At 42.5% G+C, this 20,824-nt stretch overlaps 1 protein-coding gene across 1 annotated transcript in view; it reads left to right on the forward strand.

The window, feature by feature from the left end:
• The first annotated feature begins 2,092 nt into the window (after positions 1-2,092).
• Positions 2,093-20,824, forward strand: part of nlk2 (nemo-like kinase, type 2) — a 54,436-nt gene continuing 35,704 nt past the window's right edge. The window contains exons 1-2 of the mRNA XM_042338566.1: positions 2,093-2,426; positions 2,811-2,870. Coding sequence (XP_042194500.1) covers positions 2,215-2,426; positions 2,811-2,870 — 272 coding nt within the window. The 5' untranslated portion in view covers positions 2,093-2,214. The remainder of the gene's footprint in view (positions 2,427-2,810; positions 2,871-20,824) is intronic.

A 20,824-nucleotide genomic window follows, 5' to 3' on the forward strand; every position in this document is an offset into this window, starting at 1 on the left:
GTAGACTGACCCAGTTTCCCATGCAGCATATGGTACAGTGACAGGTGCAATCGTCAGCTGCCCTGAAAATAGAGTTGGAGGTCGGACTGGAACAGACTAAGGGGTTGATTCCTCAGTTGTTAACAGCGCCATGAGCGAAGCTAAGCTACATTTTCTAAAAACAAAATTTTCAAATGTATTTTTAACTTTTGTTGGTTGCACTTGGGTCAATATTTTGGAGCGTTATTCCAATAAATGTTACCTTAAACAATCCCAAGTTTAAAATGCATGGTTTTGAAAAGTTTAGAAGCATGCACTGACCCTTCGAAATGATGCTCTTGCACAAAGTATGTAAGGTAGATACCATCCATGTTCCCAAGTTTATGTTATGTTTTATTACAGTGTTTTAAAAATTGCGTTCTTTTTAAAAAAAGTGCAAAAAAATTAAAAAGTCTTCCAACAAGAGTGGAGACGGGAGGGGAGATTAATACATAATAACAATCCTTGCATTTGATACAGCGCCTTGTCGCGTCTTCGAGACATCTCTCAAATCGCTTCACAGAATACACTGTAAAGTGAATCGACTGTAGAGTTTGTGGGCAAAACGCGGCAGCCAATTGTGCAAAATCCATCCGAAAGACCCCTCCGCCCCCGTCCCCCCACCCCCGGTCCCTTTTTTCCACTTTGCGCTCTTTCTTACGTGATTCCCACAAGGTACCAGTCGAGGATCTCATTGATAACAAGGCGGTGACCTCTTTGTGCGTGTGTTTGTGTGTGTGTGTGTGAGGGTTGGTGGGAGCAGGTCCAGCTCACGTGTCCTTTGGCTGACGAACTCTCAAGCCGTCTCAGAAAAAAAAGTGTCGCTTGTCCTTTCCGTTAATAGTAATAATAATAATAATAATAATCATTGCCTTTGATATAGCGCTTATCCTATAGCCACTCCCCAGTCCTCCCCGGGCTCCGCCCCCTCCATCCCCAGGCCCCGCCCCCACCGCGACCCCGCCCCCTCCCGGGCCCCGCCCCCTCTCTCAGCCCCCGCCCCTCCCCCCCCCCCGGACCCCGCCCTTGCAGCACGCCCGAGTACCTGGACGCGGTGGACGCAGCGCGACTCCCCGCCCCCACGGCCCTCCGCCCGCCCACCTCTCCAATCCCTGCCCGCTCATAGGTCGGCGGCGCTGTCGGTCGAGCAGGGCGCGCCCCGCCGATTGGCTAGAGGTCGCTGTCAATCAGTCGGGGGGAGGGCGGGACAGACCCGGGGCTTCCGACCAGCAGGTTTGGTTTGCGTCCGGCAGAGCAGAGCGGGCGGGCGACAGACAGACAGAAAGAGAGCGGAGGGATAGTGGCGGCAGCGGGGATAGAGAGGGAGAGCGGAGGAGGGGTTCTCGCTTCCGAGGGTACCGTGTTGAGTTTCTCCGGCTCCAGCTGGGGAGGGAGTGGAAGGGAAGGGGCGGGAGGGGAGAGACTTTTCGGATGTCGGGGCTGCGGGGTCGTCAACCAAAGCGGCGAGAGAGAGGAGAGAGAGAGAGAGAGAGCAAGAGACTTTTTTTCCCCCCTCTTTCCCCCCCTCCCCTTCCCTCCCTCTCTCTCTCTCCCCTTTCCCCTCTTCCCCCCCCTCCCCCCACTCCTCTCTCCTTTCCCCTCTTCCCCCCATCCCTTCCCCCCCATCTCTCTTCCAGATATGTGAATATATATATATATTGACCCGACACCGATGCGCGGTGTAAGTGAAACTAGTGTGTGAGGTGGTTGTCGGGGGGTGGGAGAGGGGGGAGAGAGAGAGAGGTTTTTTTTTTTGTTTTAATTTTTTGTTTTTTTTTCAAAAAAAATTTTTAAAAAAAGAAAGAGGGAGAGAGAGAGAAAGAAAGAGAAGCTCTGCGCTTGGAGAAGAGTTTTTTTTTCGGCGGCGGTAAAGAAAAACCTCTCGAGGACGAGAGAGAGAGATTAAAAAAAAGAGGGACCGTCAGTTGCTCGCTCCGGTTTTCTTGGAAAAATGGTGTGAAGAAGAAAAAAAAAGGAGAGAGAGAGAGAGAAAAAATAGGAGGAAGAAGAAGGGTGAGTGAGAGAGAGAGAGAGAGTGTGAAAGAGAAAGAGAAGGAGGGGAGGAGGGGGTGGGGGGTGGGGGGGAAGAAAGAGAAGCGGCCGGAGGAGAGGAGACGCTGAGGAGACCGGTGAGGGGAGCTCGAGCGCCCGAGGCGGGAGGCGCGAAGCCCAGAGCGCGAGGCGCGACCGTTGGCCATGGCGTTGTGCGGCACCAGCGCGAGCCAACAGCATCAAAGCGCCGCCAAGCTGATGGCTTATAACGGTGCCGGGGCCCACCACAACCATCACCACCACCACCATCACCACCACGGCGGCGGCAGCAGCAACAGCCATCACCACCACCAGCCGCCGCCGCCGCCGCCCCATCATCACCACCACCCGCACCATCACCACCCGGCTCATCTGCACCCGGGAGCAGCCGCCGCCGTCGCCATCGCCGCCACCGTCGGCGTCGGCGGCGCTGGGGCAGGAGGCGGCGTCGGAGTCGTCGTCGGAGGCGGCGGCGGCGCCGTGGGAGCAGCGGGCGGCGGCGGGATCGGTACTGCAGTGCACCCGGTCCAGCATCACCATCACCCGGCCGTCGTGTCCGGTGTCGGCTCTGTCTCCTCCTCGTCGTCGTCGTCGTCTTCGGCGGCCGCCGCCGCCGCAGCAGCGGCAGCAGCAGCGGCCGCCGCTGCAGCCGCGGCGGCGATGTTGAACCCGGGTCAGGCGCCGTACTTCCCGTCCCCGGCGCCGGCCGCTGCCGCAGCCGCCGCCTCTGTGCAGATTCACGCCGCCGCCGCCGCTAAGGTGCATCAACTGGACATCGAGCCCGACAGACCCATCGGATACGGAGCCTTCGGAGTGGTCTGGTAAGTCCCCTTAGCAGAGTTTGGATTAAAGTTAGTCCGCACTAAGCTTTGTCGTCAGGAGTTTGTTATTTTTTTTTTGCCATCGATCCATCTGTAATGCTGCAATCCCTTTTTTTGTGTGTGTGTGTGTGTGTGTTTGTGTGTGTACGGTTTGGCAAATTGTGCGTCGCTTTCACGGGAGGAGGGATGCAGTTGTTTTAGGTTTTGAAAACGTGTGGTGGTGGTGGGTGGGCGGGTGGGGGTGAAACATGTTTTCTGTGAAGCTGACAAGTGCTACGCTTGAAGTTGGGCTGGAACCTGTCCTGTGGGTTTAGCTGCACTTGAAACTGCATTGAAGATCTCGGTGAAACTTTTATCAACACGTCGGGATGACAAGTTCAGCGTGTGTTGATGTGTCACTGCAAGTGGCTCTGCACCTATCGCTGCTACAATATTTCCCCCCCAGATACAGCGCAGAAAAGTATGCGGAGTTGCTTTTATCATAATATACATGATATCATAATATAATTTGCTTTTATCATATACATAATATCATAATATAATTTGCCCACAAATATACAGTCAATTCACTTTACAGTGTGTTCTGTGAAGCGCTTTGGGACGTCCTCCCGACGTGAAAAGCGCTATATCAAATGCAAGGATTATTATTATTATTATTATCATAAACCCGATCTTTTTAAGGAGTTTTGCTCGGTTACTGCAGAGGAAGCCCGAGCGTGTTTCCTCTTCGGTGTTTGAAGTAAGGAAACAACTTATTTCCAAGCACGTTTGGGAATTTGAAGCTCCTACTTTGAATCATGCATTACGTTTTTTTTTCAAAATAGGTGCATAAGCTTCTGTGTTGTAGAATGCCACATGAAGCAATCTGGTTTACAGTAGCTTAAGCTACTGTCCCCAGAGGATACTTAAACTCATTGAATATAGTGTTTGGACAAATCCTGCTTCCTCTTCCTTTAGCAGTTTGAAATTACTGCCAAAATTCCTAGACTAATTGGTAGAATTGATTTTACCATATGTATTTTGTAGCACCTGAATATAAATAGCCTTGAGTTACTAGAAATTTCTTTAAAGTTTGATTTTACTGCTTTTGCCAGCTCTAGGTACGAAGTATTTTTGTAGATGAATAATTGCCTTTTTTTTCTCGAATGCAATTTGTATTCTATGTTTCTCTATTACCCTTTGTAGAGTGTCCTCAGATCATAACCACTGTGTGATTGATCAGCATTAGATTTGAGGGTGGAAAGGGTAGGCATGTTTTTGCTCTTATGACTGCTACTAAAGTTCATATGTGAAAGGGAATTGACTTGCTAATCCTGTAGGTGTGAGTTTTGTTTCTCTTTCACATTGTAGAATCTTACAGCACAGAAGGAGGTTATTCAGCCCATCGTGGCTGTGCCGGCTCTTTGAAAGAGCTGCCAACTAGTCCCACTCCCCCACTTTTAACCCATAGCCCTGCAATTTTTTCCTTTTCAAGTACCTATCTAATTCCCTTTTGAAAGCTATTATCGAATCTGCTTCCACCAGCCTTTTGGGCAGTGCATACCAGACCATAATAACTCTCTGTGTGTGTAAAAAAGACACAGGTACAGTTTTTGTCACAATTTCCATTGTACATTTTTTAAGTACAAAAATAAGTATATAATGTTTCTATTAAGTGGTCTGTAGTAAAAAGTGGTTGTATAATTGTTCTGATTGGTAGATTTGTCCCAAGTACAAGACTTAGTTTTGGAGAAGCGCTAACTGCTGCTGTTAAACAAATTAGGTTGCTAGATGACTGGCAAGAAGGTGCAATGCAGTAATTCATTGGTTGAGGTAATTCAGCCTGTTGACTGAAAGTAAAGTGAGGACAGTTTATTAATATCAGCAGATCACTACAATTAAATTATTACCTTATTTTTCTTTGAATATTTTACTTAAATTATCATATCTTTGAATACACCAGTGAGTATGATCTGGTTTGAAATATCTTAAGATATACAAACTTCTTTCAGCAACAGTGGTTGGTTGCATTGAACTTTTGCTCTACAGCCATGGGTTTGAGAAGTCATCAATATCCCGTGATGGTATAGTTTTCCACTATTACTTTACATCGATGCATTTACAACTCAGGATGTAAAGATGCAAGATTTGACAGGTGACATTTGGTGAAAATAATGAGTGGATGAAAAAGTATAACAAATTGGATATTTGTCATGTATGCATTTTGTGGCAGGGTGATTCTATACTTTTTTAAAACTTTGTCAGGATAATTTCAGAAGGCGTTTTAATATACCAGCACCTAGGGATGTCCTCCCGACGTGAAAGGCACTATATAAATTTCATTTTGTTGTTGTTGTATACTTGTTGAAGCCTCGGGCGTGTGCTTCTTTGAGTCATGTTTTCTGAAATGCACTGCTGCCGCTGGGCACTAATTCAGTTTGGCTTTTCACATGTGCATCATCAATTTGGGTACTAATGAAAGTATCTTATTGAGTATATAGTTGAATGTGCCATGCAGATGAAAATTGGAAAGTACTAGAAAGGCATAACAAATGTTTGTTTATAGACTATTCTACATATGACTATTATTGTATTTAGATGGTTTTTAAATCAGACATATAAGCACCAAAGATTTGTTATATTGCCTCTGAAAGTTGTGCGGTCAAATCCCACCTTGGAACTCATGAGCTCATAGTCTAGGATAACAGTGCAATGGTGGAGGAGAGTTGCATTGTCAGAGGTGCTGACCTTCATCTGAGACATTACATCAAGATCCTGTCTGCCTATTCAGGTGGATGTTAAAGATTTCGTAGCAATATTCAAAAAGAGACTTTCTCCTGCCAACACTCCTCCAGTTAAAAGTGATTATTTACTTCACGGCTGTTTGTAGAAATTGATCCTCACCTGCAAATACATTCACTACATTGTACAATAGACTCCCGTGGAGCTTTTTGAGTCATTTCAGTGTGATATGGTATGATGCCAAATGCAAGGAATATTATTATTATTCCATGCCAGTAGCTGTTCTTTATACATGACATTGATTAGTAACCATTTGTGATTTTTTTACTGATGTGGTGGGGGTAATTGTATCTGAGCTTCACCCTTTTCTTCATTTGGAATATTTTTGTTTGTGCAAGCATTCGGCCAGTTTGGCTTTGTTATGGTGGCAACGCGGATGCCATTTGCAGTTTCCTCGCTGCTCTTTTGGTTGAGTTAAGCTAGTTTATCACAAGTCTAGCTTTGAACGTGGGATCTTACTGTTCTGTGTGGATTAGTGCCACTCCATGTAGTGCATTCACGTACTGAGCTCCCATGGGGGTCGTTGGGTAAGTGTATTTTAAAATTAGAAACGTGTTTCAAGGCAGTAGTTCAGATATCTAATTCTCTTGCGCTTCGCTGTTATAGTTTGGCTTTCTTTTAACCTTTGTGTTGTATCTTTTAAACAAACTCTAATGTAATGGGTATCTGATGTGAAATATTGTTTAATAATTTCCAGACTAATTCCCATTAATATCCTTTCCTGTTGAGTGATGCTATTGTAACAAGTACTTAATCTTGACATACAGTGACAGCCAGTTAGTGCTCCTGCTGCTAATTTCGGTCAGTTTTTCAACTCTATTAAGCTTCGGAGCTAGTTCACTATAATTTGAAAATCAAACAACATGCCATAAATTGTATATAGTTCATAGTGTAGAGAATAATAAAGTTTGTCGATTTGGCAGTATACTTGGAAAGGTCGGACGATGTGAGTTTGAGCCCCAAGCCTGAATGTGATGTTAACTATAAAGTATATGGAGTTCTGAGTTGTTGAAATTGAAATTATTTAGATGAAATATTAAATTAAGATTCTGTTGTCTTTTTTTTAGGTGGACATTAAAGTTCTAACGGCACTCTTGCTTAATTCAGATTCACCCTCAGGATATTATTGGCTACAATTTGAGCTTGGATGTAAATGTTGAAAAGTTAGGAATGGATTAGCAGCACAGTCCAGGTTATATGTTCACTGATTACTGATTCAGGAACAGTAACTTAGAGAGCAGTGCTTCAGTACAATTATGGTGTTGAGAATGATGACCTTGCTTCAGTTTGACATTGTCTCTTTATTCCTTGTGCTGTTTAGTATGGAGAAGGGTTTGAGTATAGTGTTTCATCTGGCAATTGCTACTAAATTCAATCAAGAATGGTAACATTTAAAAGAGAAGAAATTGAATTCACCTCAGATACCCAAAATGGAGGTAAATTGGATTTTTTAAAAATCACATATCCCGTGAGTATTGACAAGACTACAATTTAGTGACATGCACAATATTATCATTTTATTGTATGCCTGTCAATTTAAAATAAATCTGAAATAAATATAGAAAATGCACACCAGATGAAGGACCTACCCGACATTTATCCTTATACTTATCCTCTTTCAGATGCTGATTGATTTGCGATGCATTTCCATGATTTTTGTTTACTTTGTGTGCTATTTAGCATTGTAGTTAGTAGCCATCTTGCATTACATAAATATTTTAATAGCATTCTCAAAATTAAATGCACAAAAGCTAAATGAATACTGCAGAAATTAAATGAAAACTCCTGTCATGGAACTTTGGTTACAATTATGCACAAACATGAATTCTGAGGTTTCATATCTATACTTTGTATTTTGTAAGTACATATATGTTTGTGGAAACAATTTTTTCTTGTTCTAAGGACTGCCATTTTTGTTATACCTAGAATTCATAAAGGTGAATGGTTTGTGTAAAATACAAGTATGAAGATGTTATAAATGACTTGTAGAAGTTTAATTAACTGGTTCTGAGCTATCTGACCTTCATAAGAGTCTAGCTGGTTAGGTGGACAGTAAATCGCATGGCACTATTCAAGAGAACAGGGCTTCTCTTCCAGACTAGCAATCCATCAGCTAAAATTGGTCATTCCCTCCATGGACATTTGTGGGAAATTGCTGTGCACAATTGGCTACCACATTCACCCACAAAACACAGTTACACCACTTTACAGTATATCTTGTGAACTTTGGACTTTGTCATCACATGAAAGGCACTATACATATGAATATGAGAATTGTTATTGCTTACAATATAACAGACTTCTGATACTGCTTTCAGAATTAAAAAAAACTTATAAGAAGTTAGCTAGTAACTATGACAAAAGCTTAATCACAGATTTACTTGCTTGGGAAAAGGTGAAGAAGAATGGTACAAGTTATGACGATTCAATAGTTACAATATTTATTAGGGATAAATATATCAAAATTGGTTTGTAAAGGAGTCAGGTAGGGGTGATGGGTCACGGAGCATGGTGCGGAGAGGGCATGAGCTGCAGAGTTCTGGATGATCTGCAGCTTATGAAGGGAAGAGTTGGATAGGCTGACAAGCAGGGGGTTGACGTAGTTGAGCCTAGATGTGATGAATGCATGGATGAGGGCTTCGGTGGCCTGAGGGATGAGGCGATGTAAATGCATATTGTGTTGAGTAGGGCGCAGTTATATTTTGCTGTAGAAATGAGGTTATCAGTATGTTTGTTGCTGCTAAAACATTGTTAGCAGGCATAGTAGAGCAAACATCTATTTTGAAGTTCTTGAAGGTTGAATATTATTATAAGGTTGAATATGTAAAGAAATATGCAAAATTAATTGTTGCACCTCATTTGTGGCTCAAGATAGAATGGTGATTTTTAGCCTTGTGGCACAAAATAATTTTTTTTTAATCTTGTCCTAAAGGCAGTCATTAATGGCTGGATGCGTTTCCATAGGTGTCAGCAGACCTCACCAAAGTATTTCTTCATATGTGAGCCTAGATGGTGAGTTATTGACAGGATTATTAGGCATGGGAGTGGGGAGGAAAAATCTTGCCTAGTCATTCCCATCAATGCGCATGTGCATTTTGCATTAGTTGTCGCTAGATAATCTTTTAAGGACAAAAATGAGAGTTAATTTTAAACCCCAGCCCCTCTGACCCCATGGTGCTGAGGCCACTTGTTGTCCTATTGCCACCATGACTTGAGATCCTTTAAATCAGCACAGATTGGATTTGAACTAAACATGGCTTATGAGTAGATGATGTTACATTTTGTGTATTAGTCAACTCATTTATAACTTGTATGAATTCTTTTATAAATCACTTTGAACTAGTAGAGTGATGGCACTTTCAAATTAAAAGAGTTTTTTTTAAAAACAATCCTTGCATTTAATATAGTGCCTTTCAAGTTGGAAGGACAATTCAAAACACTTCATACAATTTATGATGTGATGAACTGTATTTTGTAAGTAAAATGCTTTTATTGAAATTTAGGATTTTTTCCATCAGTATTAAAAATCTGCCCTTGGTAAATTCACATGAATTTAATAGAAACATTTTACTAACCCTTAAATACATGTACAGTCTATTGTTAGGAATATTTAATGATTGAAATGCTTAACTCAGTAGTAAATGGTTAAATGTAGTCTATGGTATTGCACCATAAGGACCAAGTTACAAGTTTGATCCTTGGTCTGTGTTGAATTAACTGATATTGAACTAGGCTATAATAATAATCCTTGAATTTGATATAGCGCTTTTCACGTCTTCTAGATGTCTCAAAGCGCTTCACAGAATATACTGTAAAGTGAATTGACTGTATATTTGTGGGCGAACGCAGCAGCCAATTGCGCACAGCAATGTCCCACAAACAGTCGTAGATTGAAAATGACCAATTTATTATTGTTTTTAGTTTTTGGAGGGATTATTATCAGGCGTGTGGAGTAAGGAAACTTGCCCAAGGTTTCGCCCTGCCTGGAATTGAACTAGGACTCTCACTTGCAAAGCGAGTGCTCTAACCACTGAGCTACAGGACTCCACAGGCTAATCCATCTGAGCTTCGCACTCCTGGGTGAACAAGGGTAAAATTGGCCATGCTTCTTGATTGCCATCTAGCCACAACTTGTGAAAATACTACATGGGAGTAGGTTTCCTGATCGCCTTTGTGGTTGAATAATCTACTCAAACTCAATGCCCAGGATTGAATGTGAAGAATAGCCACCTGTCTGACAACTGTAGGCTCGTGGTACCTGTGGAATTGTATATGTACAAACAGCAAAAAAAATTACATTTGTAAAGCACCTTTCACGTTGGGAAGACGTCTTGACAATATGTATTGATTTTGTCAGGAAAAGAGGAAGAAAATTTGTTTTTGGTGGATTAGTGCATATAAATTTCCCAATATTTAATTACTGGAAACAAAGCACAATTTTACAAGTACAAGTACAAAAGCACAACTTTACTAATCTGATGTAATATCAGTTCTAAGTAATGAAACTAAAGAAAACAACAACAACAACAAGATTACATTTGTATAGCGCCTTTCACGTCGGGAGGACATCCCGACAGACAGACAGAGTACAGCAATTCAGAACCCGAGCTGAGGTCAGGGGGGGAGAAGGGAGGGTAATGGAAGGGGGGTGGCTGATGGCATGGCCAAAGAGGAGGGGTTTTGAGGCGCGACTTGAAGGAGGGGGCGAGGCAGAGTGACTGGGGGATGGAATTCCAGAGGTTGGGAGCAGAGTGGCTGAAGGCTCTCCCGCCAACAGTGGGTCGGGGATATGGAGCAGGCCAGAGCCGGCTGAGTGGAAGGAATGGGCGATTAAGAGGTCGCAGAGGTAGGGTGGAGCGAAGCCATGGAGGATGTGAGGACCAGGATCTTGAACTGGATCCTCTGAAGGATAGGGAGCCAGTGGAGTTGGGCGAAAGTGGGGGAGATGGGGTCACGGAGTTTGGTGCGGGAGAGGACATGGGCTGCAGAGTTCTGGCTTATCTGCAGCCTGTGGAGGGAGGAGTTGGGAAGGCCAACAGGGCATTTGCATTGTCGAGCCTGGAGGTGATGAAGGCATGAACAAGAGTTTCAGCAGCCTGAGGGGTGAGGTAGTGGCGGAGTTGGGCGATGTTACGGAGGTGAAAAAACCCCAACATATAAGCTGTTCAGATTCAGATTTTTCCTTGTTTGACTAATTTTAAAAGATGTGCTGAACATCTTGAATATTCTGTTTCATTTCGTAATCATAGATGGCTAAAGTTAGCACATTTACCATTTCCACTGCTCATTGTGTTGTATAGTGAAATCCCTTATTTATTCTGACAGCAACTTTAATATATACCAATTAATTTAAAAACTGTTTTTAAATGACAGCTTGGCGGTTGCTCTAACCTGCTATCAATTAAAAAAAGTACAATATCATTTTCAAAACTGAGGAATAAACCATCTTGTTAAATACTCAGTATGTACTGTCAGAATGTTAATTCCAAAACAACATTTTTTTTACCAGCTATTTAGCTGGAGTAGCAACTGTTAATTTTGGGGTATTTTTTATTTTATTTTCAATGCAGTACACTATTTATATTTTTATATATGTAATTATAATGTTGATTAATACCTTTTTGTGCGTACAAGCGTCTAATGATGTAATCGCATCAAAGATAAAATATCATTGAGTATGCGGAAAATTTGGAAAATCCTCTGCTTGACCATCCTTTTACCTAAGTACATGGAATGAGTGCAAAAATGACGTTGCTTGTTTGTGCATGTGAGGCAAGTGGTGTGCTTGTATGGGCAGGTGAACAAAAAATATACACATTGGAAGGTAATCCAGTTTCTGTATACCATGGTTGTGGAGTATAGTGCCTTTTGAGGCAGCTTGTTATTCATTTGCTTTTATCTCTGGATTGATAAAATTTGGCTGCAAGCAGTGGTGTTGTGGTAACTGAATGGGAGGTTATATTTCTATTCCTCTCACTGCTGCTATAAATTGCATCACTCAGTTATGTACAGTGGAACATCTACTTTGGGAAAGATCCTACTCTTATATGAAATTGATTTCAAAAAGTTTCTTTTTTTACTTTTTAGTATACAAATTTCACTTTGCAAATCGAAGAAACAGCTTAAAGATGGAATTGCGTTCAGTGGCTGTTAGAAGTAATTATAGTGGAAGCCGCTTTAGTTGGGCGCTGGTTAACCCCGGACGGTGGGTAAATTGGACAAAGCGATTCATTTACAGTGGAATCCGCTTTAGGCGGATGTCAGTTAATCTCTGGTGCCTCCATTCAGTCATGAGCGGCTCCAGGTTGTAGATGGGAGGAGTTTTAACATCGATTGACAGCAGACTCCAACCTTTCACAAGTGGTTGGAGTTTGGTTGCCAATCAGTGAGGGGGCGGGGGAATGGGGAAGAACAAGAGAGGAAATGGGAGGAGTCAAATCACAATTGATTGACACCTGCACTGCTTGTGACAGGGTGGAGCCCATCCATTCACAAGCTGCTGCAGCCTCAGCGCTGCCACTAATTGGTCTCCTTCCTGTCCAATGGGAATGGCAATGGGCGGGAGGAAGAGCTGCCATCGCTCATCTGATAGTTAATTTGCATTATTTTACTGAATTCTACAGGATTTTAACTTTGACTCCTAGGTTAAAATACTTGGTGTCCTATTTGATTAGTTAACATTGCTTCAAGTGAAACAACATTATTACATATTTTTATACGGAGTTGCCGCCGCTCCTCTAGAACTTTGGTTAACCCCAGGTGCGGCTCAAGATGGACAAAGCTCTCCCCATATCATAAATGGCCCTCAAATCTCCAGCATATGTTCTTGTGGAAAATCCTGCCTTATAATTACTAATAGTGGCAGGTTGCCATATGTTTGGCTTCTTGATCCTATTTGAAGGCTCACCTTGGGGTTTGACAAGGATTTGTTTTCTACAAATGACACAAACAAACAATTTTGGGGACCTTACCAAATGTATGAAAGAATTGTAGAAGGATCACGATAAGGTCACCAGCCAGTTTTTAGATGTGACTTGGAGGCATAATGTTCAGAAGATTTTTAGGCGCAGCAGATAGATTAGAAATGGGACAAGGAAAATAATCCTGAGTTTGCAGTGTGGTTGGATTGTCAGAGCTAATCATGCTATGAGGCCCTGATGGGCAAGTTTTTTTAAAAAATCTGGGACAGTTTAACTCTCTGAGAGACAGTTTGAAAAACAAGTATCAAACATTTGGTTTTATTTAGAAGAGCAAGGTTGAGTGAGAGGTAGGTATCTTTAAAATTTGATGTGTGAACTTGGCTTATTCTTAAATGCCCTTCAAAAGGATCCCTTTCCTTCAATCAATTGCAATTGGGATGAGTGAGATATAGATTTGAGACAAATGGGCTTTTCCATGTCAGTATATTAGTGTTGAGGAAATGTTCAATTTAGACAGCTGTTTTGTTCATGGTTTGTACAGTAACGGTTTGCTCTGGGGTGAGAAAAACTAACAATGAGTTTTTCATCTTAAATGGGACAATAAATTTAGTGAACAAATTCCTGGAGAAATACTGGATACTTTTTACTGTTAAATGCCCTTGTGTATAAATTGTATATTAGGAGGAAAAGAAACTAGTTTGATTTGGGCATTCGTAAGCTATGGTGATAGACCAAAAGAGAAAATTCCAATTTGTTTTATTTTTTATAACTTGGGAGTATATTGCTAAAATACTGTAATACCATCCCTGTGTATATGAAGATTCTTGTATTTTACATGCAGTTAAGGAAATTTGTTGAAGTGCAATGGGAATGTGATTGGTTTCATTTATAATCAGTTAACCGCCGGTGAGGATGATATGATGTAAAACAAGATTTGAGAGAGATTCCTGTACACTGCTGTGATCATACTGACATGCTGCCTCAACGATGTAGCTGGATGTTCTTTTATTTGTGAGATATAAATTAATATTTTAAAAAGTGTCTTTTTAAAAGCTGAAATATTTTGTACAGGATAAGGTAATTGCATTTGATTCTTTTCTATAGGTGTACTGTTTCAATTACATTTTTATTGTAGGTGTTTGAATTAATTTTCAATAGTAATAGTTTTCTTTTTGTTAAAGGCTGATATTTTGAGGCTCTAAGCTTGATCGATACTGACACTGTATCTCGCATGGTTACATTGATTAAGGTTAGAAGACTCAGCTAAGAAGTGTCAATAATTAGACTCGCAGTGCGATGTAAAGTCAGAATGAAATGTGAAATTTGTACCTGAACTGGAGATTAAACGGAAGCAGGCATGAGTGGCAATATCAACAACAACCACAACTTGGATTTATATAACGCCCTCCACGCCGGAGAGCGCTTTACAGTAACGGATCCCAGCACCGAGCCAGGGGGCGGGGGTGGAAGACTGACCAAAGGCGCGGTCGAAGAGAAAGGTCTTCAGCAGAGACCTGAAAATAGGAAGAAAGGGAGTGAGGAAGAGAACTCCAGAGCCTCGGGGCATAGTGGCTGAAGGCACGGCCGCCGAGGGTGGAAGTGAGGACTTGGGGGACGAAGAGGAGGCCAGACCTGGAGGAACAAAGACAACGGGTACTGTTTTGAGGAGAGAGGAGGTCAGAGAGGTAGGCAGGTATAGAGGAGTGGAGGGATTTGAATACAATCTTGAAGTCGATCCTCTTTGGGACAGGCAGCCAGTGCAGTCTGGCAAGGACTGGGGTGATCGGGGAGCGGAGTTTGGTGCGGGTGAGAATGCGGGCGGCAGAGTTTTGAATGATCTGGATTTTATGGATGGTAGTGGATGGGAGGCTGGCGAGGAGGACGTTAGAATAGTCCAGCCGAGAGGTGACAAAGACATGGACTAGGGTTTCAGTGGCTTTCGGAGAGAGGTATTGGCGGAGGCAGGCGATGCGTCGGAGGTGGAAGAAGGCAGTGCTTGTGAGGCATCGGATGTGGGGGAGGAAGGATAATTGGGGGTCGAACCTGACGCCTAGGTTGTGTACCGGTTCGGAGAGTTTTAGGGGGAGGTCGGATAGGTGGAGGAGGTGAGAGCTCTGAGATTTTAGACGTTGACGAGAGCTAAAGAGTATGGCTTCCGTCTTGTCAACGTTCAGCTGAAGGAAATTTGTGCCCATCCAGCCCCTGAGATCTGATCTATCAGGCAGGCTGATAGAACATCAGGGGACTGGGGGTCGCAAAGAGAGGTGGAAAAATAGAGTTGGGTGTCGTCTGGGTACATGTGGAAATGTACCCCATATCTCTACATGATGATATCCCCAAGAGGGAGCATGTAGATCAGATAGAGGAGAGGGCCAAGGATGGATCCTTGGGGTACCCCACAGATGACCGGATGAGAGCGGGAGGAGAAGCCGTTTGTGCAGAATTATTGCTGGTGTTTGTGAGTTAGGACTCGAATCAGGTGAGTGTGGTCCCACTGAGGTGGATGACAGAGGAAAGACGGTGGAGGAGGAGGCGTGGTCGACTGTGTCGAACGCCGCAGAGAGGTCCAGGAGGACAAGGAGGCAGGGGGAGCCCTGGTCACAAATAGAGAGGATGTCGTTTGTGACTTTCACAAGCGCAGTCTCTATACTGTGGGCAGTGCGGAAACCGGATTGGAGTGGCTCAAAGAGGGAGTGGCAGGAAAGGTATGCGTGAAGTTGTTTGGCAACAACACATTCTAGGACTTTTACAAGAAAGGGCAGGTTATAAATGGGGCGGTAATGGCTGGGGTTTGAGGGATCTAGGGAATCTTGAGGAAGGGGGTGATGACAGCAGTTTTGAGGGGGGCAGGGACTAATCCAGAGGAGAGGGACTGGTTGATGACGTGAGCCAGTAGTGGGCAGAGGAGGGGGAGCTGGCTGACCAGAAAGTTGGTGGGGCGGGGGTCGAGGCAGCGGGTGGTGGGTTTCATGGAGGTGATGGCGGGTGAGGGAGGACAGAGATGGGGAGGAAGGAATGTAGGATGGAGGTGGTGGTAGGAGCAGATGATGGGGAGGGTGAGGGGGATAGAGAGAGGGTTGTGGTGGGTGGCAAGAGGCAGGTGGATGAGGCTGCCTGGCGGATGTTGTGAATTTTAGATGAAAAGACGTTCATGACCTCCTCGCACTTGGCATTTGATATGAAGATTGAGGAGGCCTGAGTGGGGGCATGGAGGAGGTAATGGGTGGTGGGGAAAAAAGGATTTTAGGGTTTTGTTTAGCCTCCAAGATGATGTTGGAGTAGAAGGCCGTCGGTAGCTGTGGAGATGTTCGTACCACAGTTGGCGGTGGACTGTCAGGACAGTTTTCCGCCATCTGCGCTCGAGCAGCCGGGTTTGGGTTTTTAGACAGCGGAGATGGTTGTTGTACCAGTGGGATCGGGTGGGTTTAGAGATGGTCCTGGATTTCAGGACTACTAAGTAGCTGGCAGTATGTTAAATAATTGTTAATAGTGCTTGAAAAAATGGCCCAAAAGGCAACATGATCAAAATGCTGATTTCAGTATTACTTAGATCTAGTTTCTATGCTGTAAACTGTAAAGAATATAAAGTAGCTCACAAATGGTTCCAGCAGATAGTATAAAATATAAACAGCTATCTTGTAACAGCAATCATTGGTGCAGTAAGTGGTTCGGATACACCAATAGTGGTCAGAAACTCGAGATGTTTGGAGTAAGTCGGAATGGCACAGGACGGTTGATGTCTAGATCACCAGTGATATGGTTAATATCAAACCTGAAGTACACTTTGTATCACTTTGTTGATATGCAAAAAAAAAGAGGAATTAGCTTGATGCTAATTTAGGACCTGTTAGACTGCATATAAACTATTTGAATTTCATTCTTATACTCTAAATTTTATCCTTGTAACTCTTGTAATTTTCTATATTCACTGATGGAAATTTTACATTTGGCTCAACCAGCATAATTATTCTGCAGTATCTTAGTTGCAGTGAGCCTTCTGATTGATTTATATTCAGTCTAATGGAGTGTACCAAAAGCTACCATAGAATTTGCTGTGAGATCAAATACTGTATTTTGAAATATAGTTTTTTGAAGGATAAAAATTGATTATTCTTTATTCTTCACATTCCAGTAAAAGCAAATTTACACTTTTTTAAGAACATGATTCTGCCCAGGTCAGTACCAATGAAACAGGCTTTAGTAGAGCCAGTTGGCTATCTTCTTGAAATGTGTACCATAAGTACCTAAGCAGGATAAGACTATGGATTGCTTGCACATTAGAATATTAGTCTTTCTCAACTATTTTGAAGCTTGCAGCTTTGATGCTTTCTAATCCATAATCATCTTCTCTACTCTCAGAGATATACGTAGACTGTGCCTGAAATTTCCAATATTGACCAATACTGTATAAACCCATTCCATTAGAAACGTAAGGACCTAAAGTCACTTCCAGTCTCTATACTTTAATATTGAAAAGCTAGCAGCTTTTTACGGACACCAGTGCTCTTTTACTCATCTACAACAACTGAAATATCTTGCATCTTTGTAAAACCTTCAGGAATATCTGTAACGGAAGGTTTGACTAGCAGCTCAGTAAGGTCCAGAACTGATATCGCTCCAGTATCTGCAAAACTGATATAACCATTAGGTGGTGGTTTGCTTGAAGCAGACATAGCTTACTCACTTTCTTTTCTGTGGAATCAAATGACTGGAGTCTAAGTGGAGTACTGAAGCAATCTCATATTATCAAGATATTCTGTACTATTCTGCTTGTCGCGTGTTCCTTACAACATATCGGGTAGTTGGATCTTTAGAGTCTCAGTTCTGCCAGGTTACCATGCCATTTCCACTGTCTCATCAGATTCTCTATGGTTGGAAAGACGATTGGCCATGACCAATTTGATTCAAAATCTAGCAAGCATTTCAGGCATAGCTAATAAATAGCGCCGTCAGTGGCACAGCTCTAGAAAGCACCTGGGAGTCTGATCCAGGTTCCTTGAAAGGGAAGGAAATAGAGATTTTAGTCAATACTATTGATCAGTCTCTTGATCAGATGTATAAGATTGCTGATCCTTTTAATTGTAAAGCAGCTCTGTTGCAACTCCACATCTCCCTATTTAAGTAAAGCTACAGTATTCCAATTCTTATTTTCCCAGAGAAGGGTCTTTCTCTATTGATACAAGCCAAGAATATCCTTCAAGATTTATTTAGGCAACTAGCAATTTTACCTCAAACGCAAAGCTTACCAGATCCAATATACCTCTGAGGGATAAATCCACAATAATATTTTCAAGTATTACCTAGTTATGGAAGAAATATCGCTCCTATTCCCTATGAAAAGAAATCTGAATAATTGAAGTCTAAATGGATAAGTGTGTTTCTGCTCAAGGTTTTATACATTCAACTATATTAATATAATAATCCTTGCATTTGATATAGCGCATTATTACGTCTTCGAGATGTCTCAAAGCCTTCACAGAATATGCTATAAAGTGAATTGACTGTATATTTTGTGTGTGAAACGCAGCAGCCAATTGCGCACAGCAGTGTCCCACAAACAGTCTTGGATTGAAGTGACCAATTTATTTTTATTTTTTTAGAAGGAATTATTACTTCCAGAAACGCGATCCACCAATCGACTAACAACCCTGGGTTCCTACTTATTGCTAGGTAAACACAGGTGTGTGGAGTAAGGAAACTTGCCAAACATTTCACCCTGCTGGGAATCGAACCCTTGGTTCTCGCTTGCGAGGCGAGTGCTTTAACCACTGAGTTACAGATCTCCACGGTGGGATACAAATTAACTTTTGTGGCCATTGAGTCTGAATTATGCCCACACTCACTTGACTTTCTTTTCAACTGGCATGTTACCAAATGTATTAGCATCCGGTGCCAAGCCATTACTGTTAGGAGGCCTTGGGACTTTCTCCCTATGTGAAACGTGCTATGTAAATGTAAACTTGTATCAACTTGCGCCCAATTTCTTGCTCGAGCAGTTTAGGAACTCCTTTCAGAGTGACTCCTTTGACAATGCTCATCCCTGGGTAAGAGAGTAGGGCTTAAGTCTTGTGGTCATAGTCTCTAGACCAGTTTTCCAATGGTGGTTGTTCAAGAATATGTTGAAGATCTCATGATATATTGGAAAAGAGAAGGCAGTTTCTCCCACTAGCCTGGACCATAACCCTGCAGAAAAATTGATTATTCTCATCATGGTTCATTGAGAACTTGTTATGTGCAGAATGCCATACAAAAAAGTTGTTATGTGTGGCAATAATTATAGTGAGATGTTTTGAGACTTTTCTACATTATTGCTGCGATAAAAATGTAAGCTCTTAACTTGTGCAATCTGCCTTCCTACAGCAACTGCAATGCTTTCCTCAGGTCACAAGAGATCAAGAAGACTCTGGAAAAAAGATTGGTTTATTAAGTAGAAATTAAGAGTAATTATATAGGGGACCTAAAAGAGATTTAAGATGGGTACCTCCGGGATTAGTCTTGGTACCCTTTCCATTGTTTTTATTTCAGATTATTGTGCAAAATCTTCCAAATTTGCACAAATATGAAGAACATAGAATGAAGAATGCATTCAACTTCAGAAGGATTTGTACCTGTTGCATAACTAGTCTGATTAGTAGACAAGTGTAAGGTCATTTGGGGAGACAAGGAATGGAATGGATCCCGAGAAGAGATCTAGTGATTATTAATCAAAGCTTTGCCTAGAGATTATTACTGTTTAAAAACACAAATACCTGTAAAGTCTGAATTGCTTTAACAGAGAGAGAGCACAAAGTAAAGCAAGTTACAGTGATAATACTGGATCCAAAGACATTTTTGCTGCACAAAGCATTGATTAGCCTTTTCACCTCCCCATACCCACCAAAATAGTTCACATACTCTTAATAAGAATATTATCAGCTTGGAAAGACATGGGAGTAAACAGATAAGCATACAACAACAAATTGCATCTATATAGCGCCTTTCATGTTGCGAGGGATTCTCTTAAGCAAACCTTGTGTATGATATTTGAACTTTTGCTGGTGGCCACGCAATGTTTGTGCTGTTTGAACTTTTCAGCTGCCTTTGTTACTCAGTGTGAGAGACAGTGTACTAGGATCTGTTCCTACTCCTAAAACACTTACCATGGAGCCATGCAACAGACCCAACAATTACATTCAGGAGAGGAAGAAGAGTAAATCTACTTCTGTTTTCCAATGATCATTAGTTATCTTGTAAAAACAAATCCTAGACATGTTTTGTGAAATTTAAATGTTGTTGCTGTAACACATTTTGTTTCTACAACTAAGTACATTCTTCGTCTAGTGGGGCATTTTAAAATGTGATCTGTTAAGGTTTTATATAAAAGTTAGTTTATGTGTACTAACTTTATCTTTAATTTAAAAATCTTTCTTTGAAATCCGTTCAAGCTGATTACCTTGTGTAAGTAAAACTTGTGTTTTTTAATTGTGCAAAAACTGTTGTTTGATTTGATTTGAGTAACTTGGAGGCCTTTGCCCAATAGAAGTGATGTCAAAAAGATCTGGAAAGAATTCTTCAGATGACTTGGCCCAATTCTATTAGGTACTTCCTACTTTCAGGGCCATGAATTCTTTCATCTGGAACATGCAGTGACTTTTTTTACATACACACCTTCACTACATCGAGGCTCGACTATGCAAACTCACTGCTTGTTGGCCTCCCCTACTCCTCCCTCTACAGGTTGCAGATCATCCAGAACTCTGCAGCCCGTGTCCTCACCCGCACTAGGCTCTCCGACTCTATCACTCCCATCCTTGCCCAACTCAATTGGCTTCCCATCACACAGAAGATATAGTTCAAGATCTTGGTTCTCACTTTCAAAGCCCTCCATGGTCTTGCCCCCCCCCATCTCTCCGACCTCCTAACCCCCTACCACCCTGTTTGCTCTCTCCGCTCAGCGGGCTCTGGCCTGCTTCACGTTCCCTGCCTTTCTCGCCCCACTATCGGCGGCGGGCCTTCCGCCACTTTACACCCACCCTCTGGAACTACATCCCCAGTCCCTCCGTCTCACACCCTCCTTCGTCACCTTCAAAACCCGCCTCAAGACACTCTTCGGTCTCACTGCTTCTCCCCCGACCCTCAGCTCGGGTCCGTAACTCTGTCCAGCGCCTTTGTTACTCAGACGTCCTCCCGACGTGAAAGGTGCTATATAAATGTAATTTTTTTTCTCTCCTCATTGCTTCTCCTCTGCCATCTATTTTAGTTAACTATTCATAC

The sequence above is a fragment of the Callorhinchus milii genome, unplaced genomic scaffold, assembly GCF_018977255.1.
Source record: "Callorhinchus milii isolate IMCB2004 unplaced genomic scaffold, IMCB_Cmil_1.0 Scaffold10, whole genome shotgun sequence".
Classification (NCBI taxonomy): domain Eukaryota; kingdom Metazoa; phylum Chordata; class Chondrichthyes; order Chimaeriformes; family Callorhinchidae; genus Callorhinchus; species Callorhinchus milii.